General features: G+C 38.1%; 1 protein-coding gene across 2 annotated transcripts in view; it reads right to left on the bottom strand.

Moving 5' to 3' along the window:
- Nucleotides 1-9,978: 9,978 nt before the first annotated feature.
- LOC136858360 (platelet-activating factor acetylhydrolase) overlaps nt 9,979-18,886 on the bottom strand; it is a 109,984-nt gene continuing 101,076 nt past the window's right edge. For both annotated transcript variants that reach the window (XM_067137841.2, XM_067137842.2), the window contains one exon: nt 9,979-11,159. In XM_067137841.2, coding sequence (XP_066993942.2) covers nt 11,083-11,159 — 77 coding nt within the window. In that variant the 3' untranslated portion in view covers nt 9,979-11,082. The remainder of the gene's footprint in view (nt 11,160-18,886) is intronic.

Genomic DNA, 18,886 nt, shown 5'->3' with positions numbered 1-18,886 from the left:
CTAATAGGGAATCTAATTTCATAACGTTCCATATCTATCGTCATTTGGGAAGCCATCATGAAGTCTATTCCGAAAATTATATTATATTTTATCTTCTTCATTACTAGAAATGGGTGTTCGAACTCGCGTCTACCCATTTTTATTGTTAAATATGCTTGAATCTTGCATTCTACCGATTTATCTGGAATGACACCCCTAATCTTAACTCCAGATACTGGTATTATCGGTATTTCCATCCTTTTTGTCAGTTCTTGAAATAACGTATTTGACATGACACTAATGCTGGCCCCGGAGTCAACCAAGCAGTATATTTTGATTTCTGCTACTCTAACTAATATTACTGGCAATTTAAATGCTGGTTCCTTTGTGTCGCATGTCTCATCTCGAACCAAGTCTTCTGGTCGGATGTCCCAGTGATCAAATTGTGTTATAATCCAACTACGAATTTTGACAATGTTTCTATTTTCCTGATCATTTTCTTCTTCCAACTGAGTTATTATTCCATCGGCGTTTTTTTTTCTTACCGATGGTTCGGAATCAGGCGTACCTCTCTGCGTATTGTTTTCTCTAAATTTCTCCTCTCCTCTTTTCCTCTTATAATCTTGGAGCTCGAGACTCTCTGCTCCTTCGAGGTCTCCATTGATATCTTTGTCTCTAATAGCATCCTCCCATCGTGTCTTATTCTGCCTTTGCTCTCTAAGCTCTTGTATATACCTTCTATTTTCTTCATTTCTATTATACTCATTAGGCCGTCGTTTTTCATTATACCATCTTCTGTTTCTTGGATAGGGTTGGCTCCTATTTCTATTATATCGAATATTGTTCCTGTATTGTGGGTTACTTCTATGATCTCTTGGTTCCCATCTCGCAGGTTGTTCTCCGCTGCATCTACAACAATGTCTTTTTCGTGTGTTATCTTGAGTGTTAAAATGATTCTCGGTCCTGTCTTGTTCAGATCCGCTCACTCTACCGCTTGTGCTTTCATGCCTAATAGTGTTAATCGCTTCTACTTGCCTAATATTTCTGGGATTTCTTTCCACCAGGCATGATGATGTCATATCAATCTGCCTCAGCCGTTTTTCCATGTCTACAGCGGTCTGTATATCCGTGGCCGCTAACAACCTCTGTACCTCTAACGGTAGTTGTCTCTGTATAGTCTTGATCGCTTCTAATTCACTCGGTGCGCAATCTAAGTCTTGGAAACGGTGAAACTGGTAGGAAAAGAAATCGGAATACCGTGTTTGCCCTGCATTAGAAAATTTCCTAGAGTAGAGCTCCAATCTCAACTGCTGTTGTATTTCTGAGTCCCAGAATTTTCTCAAGAAAGCAGCTTTAAATTCATCGTACGTGTGGAAAGTGTATTTAAATGCTCGAAACCATATATTCGGGTTCCCATCTAAGTGCTTCTCGATTATGCGTAATTTCTTTTCTTCCTGTATTCTCCCTTCTCTAAAATATTCTTCGATATCTCTAAGGAATTGTTTGGGAGAGATCTTCGCTGAACCGTCGAAGTGCTTGGGCCGATCATCATAATTTTTAATGATATTAATAATGGGAGTGCTATCACTCTGGTTGCTTCCGTTCATCATATCCAAGTCTCGCCTGTTCGAGTCGATTGTTACTGAAGGTGTGTTTTCTCTTTCTTGTACTTGTGTTTCCATAACTCTTTGCCGTTCACTTGAGTTCGAAAACACAGATTTCGCCGATTGGTTTTCTACCCTCATCTCCTGAAGTTCTTTCCTTATTTGTTTCATTTCCTCATCGGTCTTCTCCATCTTCCGCTCTGAATCAGCCTTATCAGTTTCCATTTTCTCCTTCAGTTCATTTATTTTGTCGGCTACCTGATCTGAAGCTCGGTTAAATTTTCCTACTAAGTCTTGTTGTTTCAGGCTTAGTCCTTCCATGCCCTTCGCTATTTCACTTATCTTCACATCTTCTAATCTCTTGATAGTTTCCTGTCCTTCAGTTATCTTCTTCTTTATTTCATTTACTTCTTCCCATTTCTTCTCATTACTGCCTTTGATTTCCTCTAGCTTGTCAGTCAGTTTGGCAATTTCCTCATCCACCAGTGCTGTGATGATATTTGGATTCTGTACCACTTCTGCCCTCATTCTGTTTATCTCCTCTCGCATCTCTTGGTTTTTATTTTCCATGGTTTCGGTCAACTCGGCACGCAAACCTTGTATTTCATTTCTGACTCCAAAAAATTCTTCAGTCATCTTTTCCTGTTTCCCTTTTAATTCTTGGATCATCCCTTTATGTTCGCTTTCTATTCTGCTAACGATTTCCTCCATAGTCTCCTTTTGCTTCAGTTGCCACTCTTCCTGTTTCTTGTCCAACTCCTGTATTAGTTCGTGGCGTTCTTTTCTCCTTTCTTCAACTTGCTTCTCATATAATTCCTTTATCTCCTTTCCTCTATCCTCAATTTGTTTTTGTTGCCATTCTATTAATCTTCGTTCCTTTTCTGCTCGTCTTCTTTCCTTCTCCTCTTCCTGTCTTTTCCTTTCCTCTTCCTGCTTTTTCTCCCTCTCTTCGCGTTCTTTTTTCTCCTTCTGTTTTTCTTCTTCCTGCCTTCTCTCCTTCTCTTCGCGTTCCTTCTTCTCCTTCTGTTTTTCTTCTTCCTGCCTTCTCTCCTTCTCTTCGCGTTCCTTCTTCTCCTTCTCTTCTTGCTTTTTCTCCTTCTCTTCTTGCTTTTTCAAATACTCTAAGAACCACATCGGGGTTCCCTCATGTCTTTCCTGTATTTCTCTCATTTCTTCTTCCTGACCCCTTCTGGTCTGTATTCTTCCTTGCATCGCCATGTTTCCGTCAAGTAAAATCCTATTTAGTATGCTTTCATTAAATTCCTAACAATTCTTCAATTTTCCTACGGTACTCTAAATTTCCTAGCAATCCTCTAAGTTCACAGGGTATAAATACACATACATATATATAACACAATTCACAGCTCCTTAAACTACTTATACTAAAATAGTCTCTTATGTCACTATTGTGCACTAGGTTAAAGTTTCTTGTTTCCAATCACTTATGATATGGATGGACCTTGCTGGAAACAGCATCATCTTACCAGGTAGACCATGAACAACTAGACCATGAATTCGGATTTTATCATTTTGAATTCACTCCGGAACTGATCATAATAGAAGAAAATAAATTATTACTATATGGCATTTAGCCTACCTTCTACATACACAAGCCTAGATAGCCTTTAACATGTGCAATATTTTTTTTTATAAATAAAATCAGTTAAAATTAACTCATATTATTAATATGACCAGAGGAAAATAAACACTTAACAAACCTCATTCACTCCTCAACATTGACCATTTCATTTAATATGACTTTATACTCATATATATTATACCCCCTTCTCCATCACAGACTCTCGTCATATATCTTGCAAACATTACAAACCTAATAAATCCTTTCCATACAATATCTCTACATATTATTATCTATGTTGATCAATATTATCTGAACTTATTGTATTCCATAACAATACGTTCCCACGGCGACTTCTCTTCTCGGTCACAGTATAGGAGCTAGCTGAAATATTCTAATATTCAATCTCTTTCTTGACGATCCCGCGGTGTCTTTCACTTCTGGTCACCGTTGGTACTCCAATTTAATGCATTATACTCCCACGGTGTCTTTCTCTTCTACTCACGTTGGTGCGACAACTTAATGTGCTTTCCCGCGGTGTTTTTCTTTTAAATAGCCTCACGATTGGGCAGCAATTAAATGTGGCCGCGGAGTATTTCTCTTCAGTTAGGCCCCACGATTGGGCAGCCAATTAAATGTAACCCGTTGGTCAATGCAACCTATCCCGATGCCTCAATCTATGTAGCTGCGCCACAATAGGCGACCGATTAATGCAACCAACGGGTTAAACATTCTTTGCCCGATACCTCCATTCTCTAACTCGACGCTTGGCAGCCTAGTTTGACGAAATGGAGTCGGTCAGCGGATACCTCAGGGTTTAATTATGGCTAGTAGGACCTGTAATCCTACTGTAGAATTCGCTTAACGTGGATCCATGAGAAATCCGAGCCACAGATGTCACCCATCGTTATTTACGACATTATAATAATCACCGCCAACTACCTTATTAGAGTTTTGACCTCGAGAAACTTGCCATGGTAAAATGAATACTTAATTATACGATTCCTTACTTCACTATACATTAACTTACAATCTAGACCTTAATTAAAGAACTCATGACACCAGCAATTGTAGAAAAACAACAAAATATTTATTAATAAAATACTAAATTACTAATTTCCATATTATGTAACGCAGTATTCAAATTGACTGATAATATGTATGAAAATAAAAATAAAAAAATTTTGAGTCAGCGCTGGCTCGTATGATAAATAAAAAATAATATTCAGTATTTAAATTAATGAAATGATCAGTTCCTTTGTGAAGTTAAAATTCAAAAATTACACATTTACAACAGATCACTGGACCTTATCCGAGTTCCACTTCGCATTTTAAATATAAGTAAAACATCGACACAATAAACTCGTTCCGAAAGTTCACTTTCTTTAGTCTTATTTAAGCACTCTCACCTGGATACAATATCCAGCCGCAATGAATCTCTAATACACTGATAAGTCAAGTGTAAATAAATTGGAATTCGTTTAAGTAGCTCTAATGGAATTATAGGAAATCGAAAATAAATCTGAATATTTTAAATTAAATTTTAATAAAATCCGAAGTCATGATTTTGTTGCACTGCTCTCGTTGTGCGTTGAAACTACATATGAACTAAGGCATTCCTTCCTAGTGCCTGTTAAATTCGGCTCCTACTCTTGCCTTTCCCTAGTTGAAGTTCGTAAATAAAAATGTACGTTCAAACGGAGAATATTAACTGATCTAGCTATCTATCTAACTTCAGCATAATCTTTGGCTGTCCCACACATGCCCTTGTCGGTTCTATGTCCCATTAAATAGTTATATTTCAATAACATTCAACCACAATGCAAGCTACACTATTCTCTTGCAAATAACATGGAAGCGCTTAACTGCGAGGTTTGGCAAACATCATCTTATGTATATATATCGGTGTCGTAATGCTTTTGGTTATCTACAGCTATTCAAAGTCGAAGTATTCTAGTATTCATTATAAAACATCTACACTGAAATGCAATTACGTCACGAGCATACATCTATAGTAATACATGCAGTTCGTACCTTAGCTTAAGTAGCTCCTGCGGTGTGGGCACTCTTACGCAAATAAAACATATACTTCTCTAGTAGTGTGGCACAACTACTTGCAGGTACACGATGGTCCTGCATCGCGTAACAAACATCTCAAATCACTATCCATAACTCGTAACTTTCCTCAATTATCATATTCATATTCTCATTATAACATCAATCTAATATCAGCATCGTAGCCTCCATAATAATATATCGCGTTCCAAACTTGACGACTACGTAAAAATACCACACTGTTTCTTAATAAAATTCACAAGTCGCAGATCCTCATAACCTATCGACGAGTTCAATGCCCCTTTCTATGAACCAACAAATGCGTAATTCCATGTTTCTTTCTACACCGCGCACATCCATTCATGACGTCAACTTAATTCATTACATCAATGAAATCTCTATAATCTCTCATTATGTCAATTCAATCAGCTGTTTCATATTTCTCTTCAAAACTCACGCTTCCTACAAGTATTCTAGCCGATATAGCATAACTTCTGCTATGTTATTAACTCGTAATTATGACTTAATTATCTCACACTTAGATGATAATCATCACTTGCATTACCTTCTTATCGGCCTACAATTAGCCATCAGCACATACCTAAGGTACATGTGTAAGCAAACCAAAAATTATGCAATAAAATGTTATGAATGACTTAGCTCGCTCATAGTTGTCCCTGGTCCAGCTGTTCCATTCCCATTGGATGTAGATGGGTCTTCGGTTCGGTCACGGGTAAGACATCTGGAACGTCATCCGCTCCTCCGCTCTGGTAGTATTATCTGGTTACCCGTCGCCTTCTTTTCGTCATGGCTCGGTCGGATGGTTACCCGTCGCCTTCCTCGTCATTTCCTGGTCGTATGGTAAGATGAATTGTTCCCAGGTCGGTCCATCATGTGAATTCAGTGCATCATCTTGATCATCTTCTTGACAATCTCAAAATCGAAGCTAGTAATATTACGATATGCTGCCATTTTACTATTGACGTCGTTTATCCTTAAATTTTAATTTATTTCGTAGCTCCTCGTCGTCTTCGCAATTTCTTACGTATCGGCTTCAGTACTTTTATTTTCGTCTTAACCGTTTGAATTTTGGTGAAGACTGATACTTTATTCTTATTTAATCGCCGTATTCTTTCCTTTCTTTTATATGCGCAGTCCTTTTGCTTCTCCAAATCAAATATTACGATTACGGTGATTGCGTCCGCTCTCGATGCCGTGCAAAATTTCAAGATGAAGATTTTCAATAATAAACTTTTTCTATTTTTTTGAAAACAATACTGTGCACCGTCCACTGTCCATCTTACTCGAAAACATTACCATTCCGTGAAATATATGGCCCTCTGAGACATCATAGCAGGCGACTATTCCATGCTTGCTTTAGATTACTAGGCCCATACCTTAGGTCGGCGCCATTTTGTAATCTGTCGTGGACGTGCGAACGAGCACAAGATGAATCTCATTTTCTGTTGGTGGAAGCGCTCATGTTTTTTGATATCATGGCGATAGAGTGTCCAAGTTTCACAGCCATACAGCAGTGTGGAAATGACAACAGCTTTGTACACCATGAGTTTGGTATGCAGTTTTAGGTCGTTATTCATGAAGACTTCGTGCATTAACCGTCCACTGTGTACCAGTATCAACACAGCTAAGCTATGTTGAGTATTATTACAAGGCCATATCTGTGGCCAGAGTTGGGACAGCAGTGGCTAAAAGATGGAAAAATTAATTTGTTATTTCAAAATTTCTGCCTAATCATAATGAAGTCTATTTCATACCTTCCTGTGTCTCCAGGTCTTGTCCACATACACAACCATTATTTGTGGTGTTCGAATCAAGTATTAGCAAAGACTAAATTATGATCAGTGCACAATTCAACCAGCCGGCTTTCTCTTTCATTCCTTTGTCCCAATCCGAATTCTCCTGCTGTATTAGCTTCTCTTCCTTGACCTACCGGGCAAGTTGGCCGTGCGGTTAGGGGTGCGCGGCTGTGAGCTTGCATCCGGGAGATAGTGGATTCGAATCCCACTACCGGCAGCCCTGAAGATGGTTTTCCGTGGTTTCCCATTTTCACATCAGGCAAATGCTGGGGCTGTACCTTAATTAAGGCCACGGCCACTTCCTTATAATTTCTAGGCCTTTCCTATCCCATCGTCGCCATAAGACCTATCTGTGTCGGTGAGACGTAAAGCCACTAGCAAAAAAAAATCTTCCTTGGCCAACTACCACATTCCAGTCTCCCATCACAAGTAGATTCTCGTTGTCTTTCACATATTGTATTGAATCTTCTCTCTCTTCATATATTTTGAATCCTTCATCATCTGCTGAACTAGTAGGCATATAGACCTGCACTTATTGTGGTGGGCATTGGTTTGGTGTCTATCTTAACAACAATAATCCTTGCATTATGCTGGTCATAGTAGCTTACCCAATGCCCTATTTTCTTATTCGTTATTAAATCAACTCCTGCATTTCCCGTTTGATTTTGTGTTGATAATTCTGTAGTCACCTGACCAAAAATCCTGCTCTTCTTGGCAACGTACTTTGCTTGTTCCAACTACATCTAACTTTAGTCTGTCCATCTCCCTTTTCAGATTCTCTAACATTCCACAACGATTCAAACTTTTAACATTCCATGCTCTGACTCGCAGAATGTCAGTATCCATCCACCTGATGATTGCCCCCCTCTCTTGTAGTCCCCACCCGGAGATCTGAATGGGGGACTATTTTACCTCCAGAATATTTTACTGGAGGAAGCCATCATCAGTACATCATTCATACAGAGAGAGCTGCATGTCCTCAGGAGTTAGTTATGGCTTCAGTTTCCCATTGCTTTCAGCCATGTAGCAGTATCAACATGGCTAAGCCAGCCATGTTGAGTATTATTACAAGGCCGTATCAGTGGCCAGAGTTGGGACAGCTGTGGGGAAAAGACGGAAAAATTCATTTGTTGTTTAAAAAAAATGAAATGGCGTATGGCTTTTAGTGCCGGGAGTGTCCGAGGACAAGTTCGGTTCGCCAGATGCAGGTCTCTTGAGTTGATGCCTGTAGGTGACCTACGCGTCTTGATGAGGATGAAATTATGATGAAGATGACACATACACCCAGCCCCTGTGCCAGTGAAGTTAACCAATTATGGTTAAAATTCCTGATCCGGGACTCCTGTGACCAAAGGCCAGCGTGCTAACCATTTAGCCATGGACCAGACTGTTGTTTCAAAATTTATGTTGTATAAAATATCTCCTTTGAGGAAATGAACATTGGACTTATTGTTTGGAAAATTTTTCTTATGATGTATAAGATATTGTTTTTGGAGTAGTGAAGAAAAGAAATTGTGAACTTTAAAGAAGAATAACTATTCTGAAAAAAAAAAAGGTGGTTGTACATATTTATTATTATTCATTTGTGAAATTTTTGTTGGTATTATGTAGCTGTGAGTTTTAAAATCAGGTATCTAAATTATGAATCAGGATGTACGTACATGTGCCGTTTTTAGAAGCATATTTCCAGTCGCTTCCTGTTACGCAATAGAATTATGTGGATCATCAAGAATGAAGAGACCTTACTGGTCAGAATAACAAATGTTATTATTGGTGACTGTGAAAGTTGGGAGTAAAATTCTATTGCCTGATTGGTCACTTCGGTAGCTGCACCATTTCCGGCTTCTCACTCCTTCATGGGAGCGAAGCTTGTATCTGTGTCTTTTCGCTTCGGACCTCCCTTGCGAGCGGTCGCACTCCTGGATCCAACCCATGATGGGATGCCGGCCTCGGGATAAGCACTATTCCTTCTTGTTTTTCGGACTTTTCAGCTAAGCATATACATTTAATTTTTGGAGGCAATTCCCTTTTCCTTTTGTTAAAAGAAAACCTTGTAACTAACATGTAATAACTTTTCCTCAGGTTTACCTCCGGTAGTTCAGTGTAGCTTAACTCAAACCAGTTAAAGCTATGCTCCTTTTTGGAAGTGTTTTTAGAATGGAAGCAACTTAATTGGCCTCTGTGTTAAGTTTTCATTTCTTTCTTTTCTGTTAAGTTAGTAACTAGGGATTAGCCCTTTTGATAAACCATATAAAGTTCCTTCTGTGTTCCTTTTTTAGGTGTAATTTGAAATTATCATCGTATGTAACGCATATCTGCGGATGCAGTTCAAATTTACCTCAATTTGTAAATGAGTTTGTTTATATCCATAACGTTTTGTTTTAATTTTGTTCATCCCTTTTAATCTTTGTTTTGCTAGTTTATTAAATTTAGAGTTTGAGGGTGGTTATCGTCTACGTTTCTTTCCCACAATGCATACGTACCATCTACCTTATAGGGTTCCATGCCGCTTCCCACTCCCTTTCATAGCTGTCAAGTTTGCCAACCTGTTTATGTGGCTTCTAATCTGTCATACTTGCATGTGTGTTCTAATATTTTTACTGTGTTTTTTTTTTAATTTGTAAGATTCATTATTATGATTTAATTATATTTGTAACTTGAAACAAGATTACAATATCAGTAAATAATCTAGAATGCCACCCTTGCAACTTCTGAAAGGCCGCTACCCCGCTTTTGATGATTATTATTATTGTTATTATTAATTGGTACATAATTTTTGTACTGTAACATAATAAGGAAGTATTGATGTATCAGAGAGGTAATTTTACAGTCATTTCATTTTTTACATTTGTTTTATATTAATATGTGGTGTGTAGCATGTAATATTTGTGTGTGCATTTTCTGAGTCATCCTGAAATAAATTAGAGTAATAAAATAGGCACTGTTGTACATGTAACAATATTTTATTGGTCAATAAAAATAACATGTCACAACAAGATAATCACAATTGATTGATTCATACAAAAGAGACCAGAAAACTCTTAAGTGCTCACAGGAAGGAATGTCCTAAATAAAGGGAATAATGTGAAAGCAAGAGTTTAATATCTGAAACAAATTTTTCATCCCTCCAGCTAATATATTGGTGTTAAGTCCCTTGCATTTAAACTCTCTTGAATGTCAGTCAAATGCGCTGGGATTAAATCCTGTAACAAAAGGCTCCTAACCATCTGCACCACACTGTCAACCTGTAGAAAAGCATTAGTAGTTTTAAATACTGTACTACGATTATATATATTTGGATGTATCTGGCATACAGAATGTCTGTCTGGGAATTATCAAGAACAGTTTTTTTTGCTTGTGATGTAACTCCTCGTATAATTTCTCCAATGATTTTTAGGACATATTTTCTGGATCTTATTTGTCTGCGGAAGATCTATCAAGGGACATGTTTAGTCATATATAGAAGATAGGAACATGGAAAGGAACACAAAATAGGACAAACACAATTGGAGGTCAGTGTGGAAAGAGGGAGAAATAAATGCACATCTCTTTCTTTCTAGCCCTCAAACAAGCTAATTTCTGCTCTCATATCAGGACTGGAGAAGCCAGAAGCTTGTCAGTGGCTGAGAATATATAGATGTAGAAGACCTTGGATTGACAAGGAGAAAGCCTATCAATTTGAAGACACCAGTGTATGAAGATGACAAGATTTTCTCCCTTTTTCTCCTTCTTTCCATACCGATCAGTCATTTGTTTGTCCTATTTTGTGTTCCCGTCCTTTTATACAGTATATGATTAGCTTTGCACTTGTTTGTTCTTTTCTATTACTTACAGTAGAGGTATTTATATAATTTTTAAGATCCAGGAATTTTTCCTTAAGTTATTGTACTCATTTTACAATAACTGACTCTGTTTCATAGTTTTAGTTTCTTAAATCAATTCGTCATGATTTATTATAAAAACGATCCTTCGTTCTCAGTTTGAAAAATACATTCTATAATTACAGTAAATAAATTTATATACAGAAGTAAATGTAATTCACCCTAGACTAGATTGAAAGAGCTTGAACAATGTTGTGAGCTTGATTTTGTAAGAAAGTATCTTGAACTCCTCCTGAAGGAACACCTGGAACACAGAATTACTGAATTAGACATAGAATTAGCAGAAGGTAAGAGCAACAAACTTATTGAAATATATATGGACAACACCAATAATTCAAGGAGAGGGTGAGATATAAGAATATTTTTGCAATATTTTTGCTTATCATTAAAATATTATCACGAATAAGTTGTTTACAGTATGCGGTTATATTCAGGGTGAATCACCTGAAACTTGCACCCGAAATATTTCTGAAAAGGAATGTGCTATGGATGTGCTGTTTTCACAGAAATGAAGTGTGATCAAAGACTCATAATTGTAGCCCATCCACAGATTTTAAGAAGTGAACGCTCGTGCCGTTAGAAAATTTAACAATGGTATGTTTCTAGTATTGAGTGGTGTATTTATGCCTGGGTGGCTGATAATAGTTAAGTGTAAAAAATTAAATTTTGTGTCCAATCTCGGATTCACCATGATGTAAGATATACGATTTTCAGAAAACCTACCCAAACAGTCTCTACAATCCATCAAGATTCTTCACACCCTCATATTCACAAACAAGCAGCATACAGTAGCATGGTGTACCGAGCCTTCAATGTTCCAATATCAAAAAGATACCTCAAAAATGAGTTGAACACTATCCGTAATATTGCTAAATCTAACAGATACAAGAGTTTCTTTATTGAAAGAATAATCAGTAAATATAAATATCACCCCTCAACCACTTTGAAAAAAGATAAACAAAACAACTCCTCTTTTTCTACTTTTACATTCAACGAACAAATTTACAAAGATACCAACATCTTTGAAAAACACAATGTAAAAGTAGTTTTCAAAACTAATAATAGAAATGCAGAAGTCTTACATAATGTCACAGCCATAAACAAGTTCAATAGTTTTTCAAAATCAGGAGTGTACAGGATTCATTGCAACAGTTGTAATTCTTCTTACATTGGACGGAACTTTAATATAAAATATAATATACAATACTCAATACAAATGCCCTGAAGTACAACGGATTTTTGGCTGTGGGACAGCATCCACTCCTTAACATTATTAAAAAGCTGCTTCATACATACAGATCGATATTTTAACCCGAATTATAATCTTAATGATATTTCAGAAAAGCGAAATATCCTGTTTGACCTTCTAATTCACATTTTAGAAACGTCAAAACAAAAAGTCGTGATTCAATTTTTCATACTACAGTATTCACAGCACCTATCCTCAGCAGCCATCTGTTTTCCCATATCTTTCAGCCCTGCTTAATCCCCTTCCCCTCTCTCCCCTTCCCTTTCCTTGCTCTCTCCTCTCTTCTTGTTCCGCCCTCTCCTTTTCCGTGTTTCCCTTTGAATCTCACGATCCTATCTCAACTCCTCCCCGTTAGTACGAGGCACACAACAGTAGGCCACGCACCACATGCCACAACGAAAGGTAAGTCTCATATAACATGTACCATTTGATTAGCACTCTCTCTCCTTTTAGTTCACTAATTTTTTTACTATCAATTATTTAAGCTAACTTAATGGACACCACGCTGAATTGCGAATCTCCACCAGCTGCAATCTAAGAATGTGCCAGCTATTTAATCATATCTTCGTGTGCCGTCTTTGACTCAACCACTGACAATTTCCAAGAGAGGAACTTTTCAGCATTTTTCGAGATATTTTAACAGGAAGCATTAATGAAACGTTTTAACATGATGCAATGCATCTAAGGATTTTAGAGCCTTATTTTAAATTCATCATATATTTTACATGTTGTTGACATAGTTCATCCCAGATGCTTTTTATACCGTTACATCATTTGTGTATGTCCATACATTTGTTTTTGTCATTAGATGTGTTTGTGCAGTTTTGTATTGAGGCTGATGATGGCCAGCCAAGGCCAAAACTAGTTCCTAGATTAGAAATGTAATGTAAACATTGCATAATATAGTACTGAAAAGGTGGTCCATTACATCATAAATTGGTTATTATTGTAATCCCAATTCAATACGGATCAAAACCAGGAGTTTATATCCCGTGATTCTCTATACACCATTAACATGTCAGCTGTTTCAGCATGGGTAAATACCATCTTCCACCACATCCTACTTCTTGAACTATAACAAAGCAATTGACAAAGTCACAATGCAATCAGTGTACTGCAAAAGAAACAAACATCCACCACTGACATTCTAATTTACTCTAGTTTTAATTTGTTAATGTCAATAGGCATTGTTCCATTTGAAAAATGTTGTTGAGTCATCAGTCCATAGACTGGTTTGATGTAGCTGTCCATGCAACCCTATGCTGTGCTAACCTTTTCATTTCTATGTAACTGTTGCATCCTACATCTGCTATAATATGCTTGTCATATTCAAACCATGGTCTGCCCGTACTGTTCTTACTGCCTACACTTCCCTCAAAAACCAACTGCACAAGTCCTGCATGTCTTAAGATGTGTTCTATCATTCTATCTGTCTTCTGGTCAAATTTAGCCAAATCAATCTCCTTTCACCAATTCGATCCAGTGTCTCTTAATTTGTGATTCGATCTATCCATCTCACCTTCAGCATTCTTCTGTAACACCACATTTCAGAAGAAGTTTCTATTCTCTTTTTTTCTGAGCTAGTTACCATCCGTTTCACTTCCATGCAATGCCGCATTCCAGACGAGTGTCTTCAAAGACACTAATTCCTATATCAATGTTCAAAGTGAGCAAAATTCCTTTTTTTTATTTAAGAAAGGCCTTCCTTGCTTGTGTTAATCTGCATTTTATGTCGTCCTTACTTCTGCCATCGTCAGTTATTTTACTACTCAAGTAACAATATTCATCTACTTCCTTTAAGACTTCATTTCCTAATATTATATTTCCTGCATCACCTGACTTCGTTCGACTGCACTCCATTACTTTTGTCTTGGACTTATTAATTTTCATCTTGTACTCCTTACCCAAGATTCTGTTCATACCTTTCAGCGATTTCTCCAGATCTTCTGCAGTCTCAGATAAAGTAACAATATCATCAGCAAATCTAAGGGTTTTGATTTCCTCTCCTTGGATTGTGATTGCCTTCCCAAATTCCTCTTTGATTTCCTTTACTGCCTGTTCTATATAAACACTGAAAAGGAGGGGGACAAACTTCAACCTTGGCTCACTCCTTTCTGGATTGCTGCTTCTTTTTCAAAGCCCTTGATTCTTATCACTGCAGACGGATTTTTATACAGATTGTAGATAATTCTTCGTTCTCAGTATCTGATCCTGATCATCTTCAGAATCTCAAATAGTTTGGTCCAATCAACATTATCAGATGCCTTTTCAAGATCTACAAATGCCATGTATATGGGCTTGCCCTTCTCAATTTGATCATCCAAGATCAGTCGTAAATTAAGGATTGCTTCACGTGTTCTTGTATTTCTTCTGAAGCTAAATTGATCTTCTCCCAACTCAGTTTCAACTTGTCTTTCCATTCTTCTGTAAATATTACATGTTAAAATTTTGCAGGCATTAGATACTAAACTAATGGTACGGTAGTTTTCACACTGGTCAGCACCAGCTTTCTTGGGAATAGGTATAACAACATTCTGTTGAAAATCGAATGGCACTTCTCCTGTCTTATACATCTTACACACTAAATGGAATAACCTCGCCATGCTGGTTCCTCCTAAGGCTGTCAGTAATTCAGAGGGAATGTCATCAATTCCAGGTGTGTTGTTCCTATTTAGGTCTCTCAAAGCTCTGTCAAATTCCGACCTCAAAACTGGGTCCCCCATTTTATCAGCATCAACAGCCTCTTCTTGTTCCAGAACCATATAACCTACGTATTTACCTTGATACAAATGTTGGATATGTTACTGCCATCTTTCTGCCTTTTCTTCTTTCCCTAGAAGTGGTTTTCCATCTGAGCTCTTAATATTCATATACCTAGTTTTCCTTTCTCCAAAGGTTTCCTTGATCTTCCTGTATGCAGCGTCTACCTTTCCTAGGACCATACAACTTTCAGCATCCTTGCTGCACTTCTCCTTCAGCCATTCTTCCCCAGCTGTCCTGCCCTTTCTATCCACTTCATTCTTTAATCAGCTGTATTCCTTTCTGCCCTCTTCATTTTTTGCATTCTTGTACTTTTGTTGTTCATCAATGAGGTTTAGTATCTCCTGAGTTATCCATTGATTCTTAATTGATCTTTCCTTTCTTCCTATCATTACTTCAGCAGCCCTAGAGATCTCATTCTTCACGAATGTCCGTCCTTTATCTATTGCGTTTCCTTCAGCCTTTTCATTTAGTCCTTGTGCAAAATGTTCCTTGAAACAATTCCTCACACTCTTTTATTTCAACTTTTCTAGATCTCATCTCCTTGCAGTCCTTCCTTTCTTCAATTTCTTCAACTTCAGGTGAACAAGTTGTGGTCAAGAGTCCATGTCTGCTCCTGGGAAAGTTTTGCAATTCAACACCTGGTTTCTGAATCTCTGCCTAATCATAATGAAGTCCATTTGATACCTTCTAGTGTCTCCAGGTCTCTTCCACGTATACAGTCATCGTTTTTGGTGCTTGAACCAAGTATTAGCAAGGACTAAATTATAATCGGTGCAGAATTCAACCAGCCGACTTCCTTTTTCATTCCTTTGTCGCCATCCGAATTCTCCTACTGTATTACTTTCTCTTCGTTGACTGACTACTGCATTCCAATCTCCCATCACAATTAGATTCTCGTTGCCTTTCTCATATTGTAATGAATCTTCTCTCTCTTCATATATTCTTTTGATTTCTTTATCATCTGCTGAATTAGTAGGCATATAGACATGCACTACTGTGGTGGGCATTGTTTTGGTGTCTATCTTGACAACAATAATCCTTGCATTATGCTGGTTGTAGTAGCTTACCCGCTGCCTTATTTTCTTATTCATTATTAAACCAACTTCTGCATTTTCCCTGTTTGATTTTATGTTGATAATTCTGTAGTCACCTGACCAAAAATCCTGCTCTTCCTGCCAATGTATTTCACTTATACCAACTACATCTAACTTTAGTTTATCCATCTCCCTTTTCAGATTCTCTAACCTACCACTATGAACTTGTGAAAATTTGAATTTATAATTCCACCTTTACAATACTGTAATTGTTTTTATTAAAAAGACTGCATTAGATTATACTCATGATACATGTTTCATCCTTTTATGGGACATCTTCAGTCACAAATACAAAACATTAAAAATAAGGTGAGGACACATTGAAATAAGTAAATAAAAAGTCTTTGGATCCTGTGATGCGGCATGATGGCGTCTTGTCAATCTTGAATGTTAAAATGGTGTGGCATGAACATGATATGAAGCATGAAATCCAGTTAAAATCACAGATTAAATTGTTGTTAAAAATAACGAATTGTCCAATTATAAAACAACAAGAGTGGCTGTGCGAATAAAATTATATGCATATTGCAGTGTGATGGTAATGCCACATTAAAATAGCTTGATTGATTACAAGGTGGAGTTATGCTGATGATGCAAGTTGAACTTGATTATGTGTTGACAACAGGGACGTAAAAAAGAAAAAGAAAAATATGAATGAACTAAAGAATAAATTCAATTAAAATGTGAACTAAGTGCCCATCCGGTTATTCTTTTCTATTCCTTTTCTTACAGTACTTCTACAGGTTAACACTAACAACTTTGTCATTCTTATTTGACTTCCAGCTCTCTGTACTCTCATTACTGCTCCCTAATCCTCCCTATTTCCCTTAATATACCTCCCTATAACCCATTCTAAACAAACCTCCTAACTTATACGTACCACTGCATTTCAAGTGAAAACCATCTGAGTTGAGATCCCTATCTTGTACCCACGTGTTAGTATCTACAAATCTCATACCCACATACCCACTCCGTAGTCTCTCTTAAATCCCCAAGTACCCTCCAGTGGATAACAATCTCTGCTCCCATAAACTTCTCCTGCACTCTCTTAACCAGATCCCACACATCCTGAACTATGGTGGTACCAATTCCTCTTTATAAATGGAGGTAGTATCATTGCATACACCAGAATGGGGCAGATGATTCTTCACTTCTCTGAATGAAGACATTTTTCACTAAACTGTTCATTTAAAAAAAAAAAATCATATATCTTTTAGTATTGGGTTTGTCCAAGGACATTTCAGCTTACCAGTTCTGTAGCTACTTTACCCAGTACACCTCCTGGGTGTGAACTATATGTACTGCTGTGTGAGGATGGTTTCTGTGGGTGTAGATGTAATTGTATGAGATAGAAATGGGAAAGAGGCAGCTGTGCCCTTGATAAAGGCACCATCCTGGTATTTGCCTCGAGTTGAAATGGGATACCACGGAAAGTCATTTTGAGGATGGTCAACGGGGGATTCGAACCCACCTGTCTCCCGAGTACAGAGCTAACAACCACAACTGGCTGTGCCGCAATGCACTGAACTAAGCTGTTACATAGTTCAAACATACTGATCAGCCAGAACATTATGACCTCCTACCTACTATCGATATAAACCCATCCAGGCGACAGCAGCGTCGCCTGATGAGGAATTACTGCTAGTCAGACACACGCACGGTGCATGTAGTATCAGTGAGCATGCTGTCCATGTGTAGAATAGGGGAGGTGCGCAATCTATCTGAGTTTGACCAAGGGCAGATTTTGATGGCCCGGAGGCTTGGCACGAGCATTTAGGAAACTGCACGACTTGTCAGGTATTCGAGGAGTGCTGTGGCGAGTGTCTTTAAGAAGTGGCGAAACCAAGGTGAAACCATGTCCAAACATCGAGGGGTTGGACGGCCACCCCTCGTTACAGATGTCAGATGTCTTAGGCTGGGCAGACCGGTAAAACAGGACAGGCGATGAACTGTGGCGGAACTAACATTAGACTTTAATGCTGGGCGGAGTACAATTGTGTCTGAACACACAATGCACCGAACACTCCTAAGGATGAACCTCCGCAGCTGACGACCTATACATGTGCCCATGTTAACACCACGACATCGGCAACTACGACTGAAATGGGTACATGACCATCATCACTGGACGTTGGCGCAATGGCAAAGCGTTGCATGGTCTGATGAATCCCGATACTTTCTTCATCATGCTGATGGGAGGGTGTGAATCCGTCGTCTTCCAGGGGAACAGCTCTTGACACCTGTACTGCGGGACAGAGACAAGCTGGCAGCGGCTCAATTATGCTCTGGGGAACATTCATGTCAGCATCCATGGGTTAAATGTTGAACATTAATTTATTGAAACCACCTATTCAATACTGGTTAAGTCTGATGATGGCTGATGGCTGATGATGCCTGCTATGCCAGGCGAAACATGTACCATACTCAAAGTTAATGTAATGACATTGTTATAGTCATAAAGACTTAACCAGTATTGAATAGGTGGTTTCAATAAATTAATGTTCAACATTTAATAATTGATTTTCAATATGGTCAAAATGAAAATAATCACTTATAATAGCATCCATGGGTCCAGTGGAGCTCGTGCAAGGTACCATGATGGCCGAGAAGTATCGTACACTGGTTGCAGACCATGTACACCCCTTCATGACAATCATGTTTCCCAATGGCAGTGGCATTTTTCAACAAGTTAATGTGCCATGTCACAAGGCCAGGAGTGTGAAAGAGTGGTTCGAGGAACACAGTGGCGAGTTGCAATTGATGTGCTGGCCCCCAACTCGCCAGATCTTAACCCGATCAAACCCATCTGGAATGTGATTGAACGTGGCATCAGAGCTCATCGCCCCCTCCCCGGAATTTATGGGA

This window comes from Anabrus simplex, chromosome 1, assembly GCF_040414725.1.
Source record: "Anabrus simplex isolate iqAnaSimp1 chromosome 1, ASM4041472v1, whole genome shotgun sequence".
Taxonomy (NCBI): Eukaryota; Metazoa; Arthropoda; class Insecta; order Orthoptera; family Tettigoniidae; genus Anabrus; species Anabrus simplex.
This window is presented reverse-complemented; position numbering and strand designations above follow the sequence as displayed.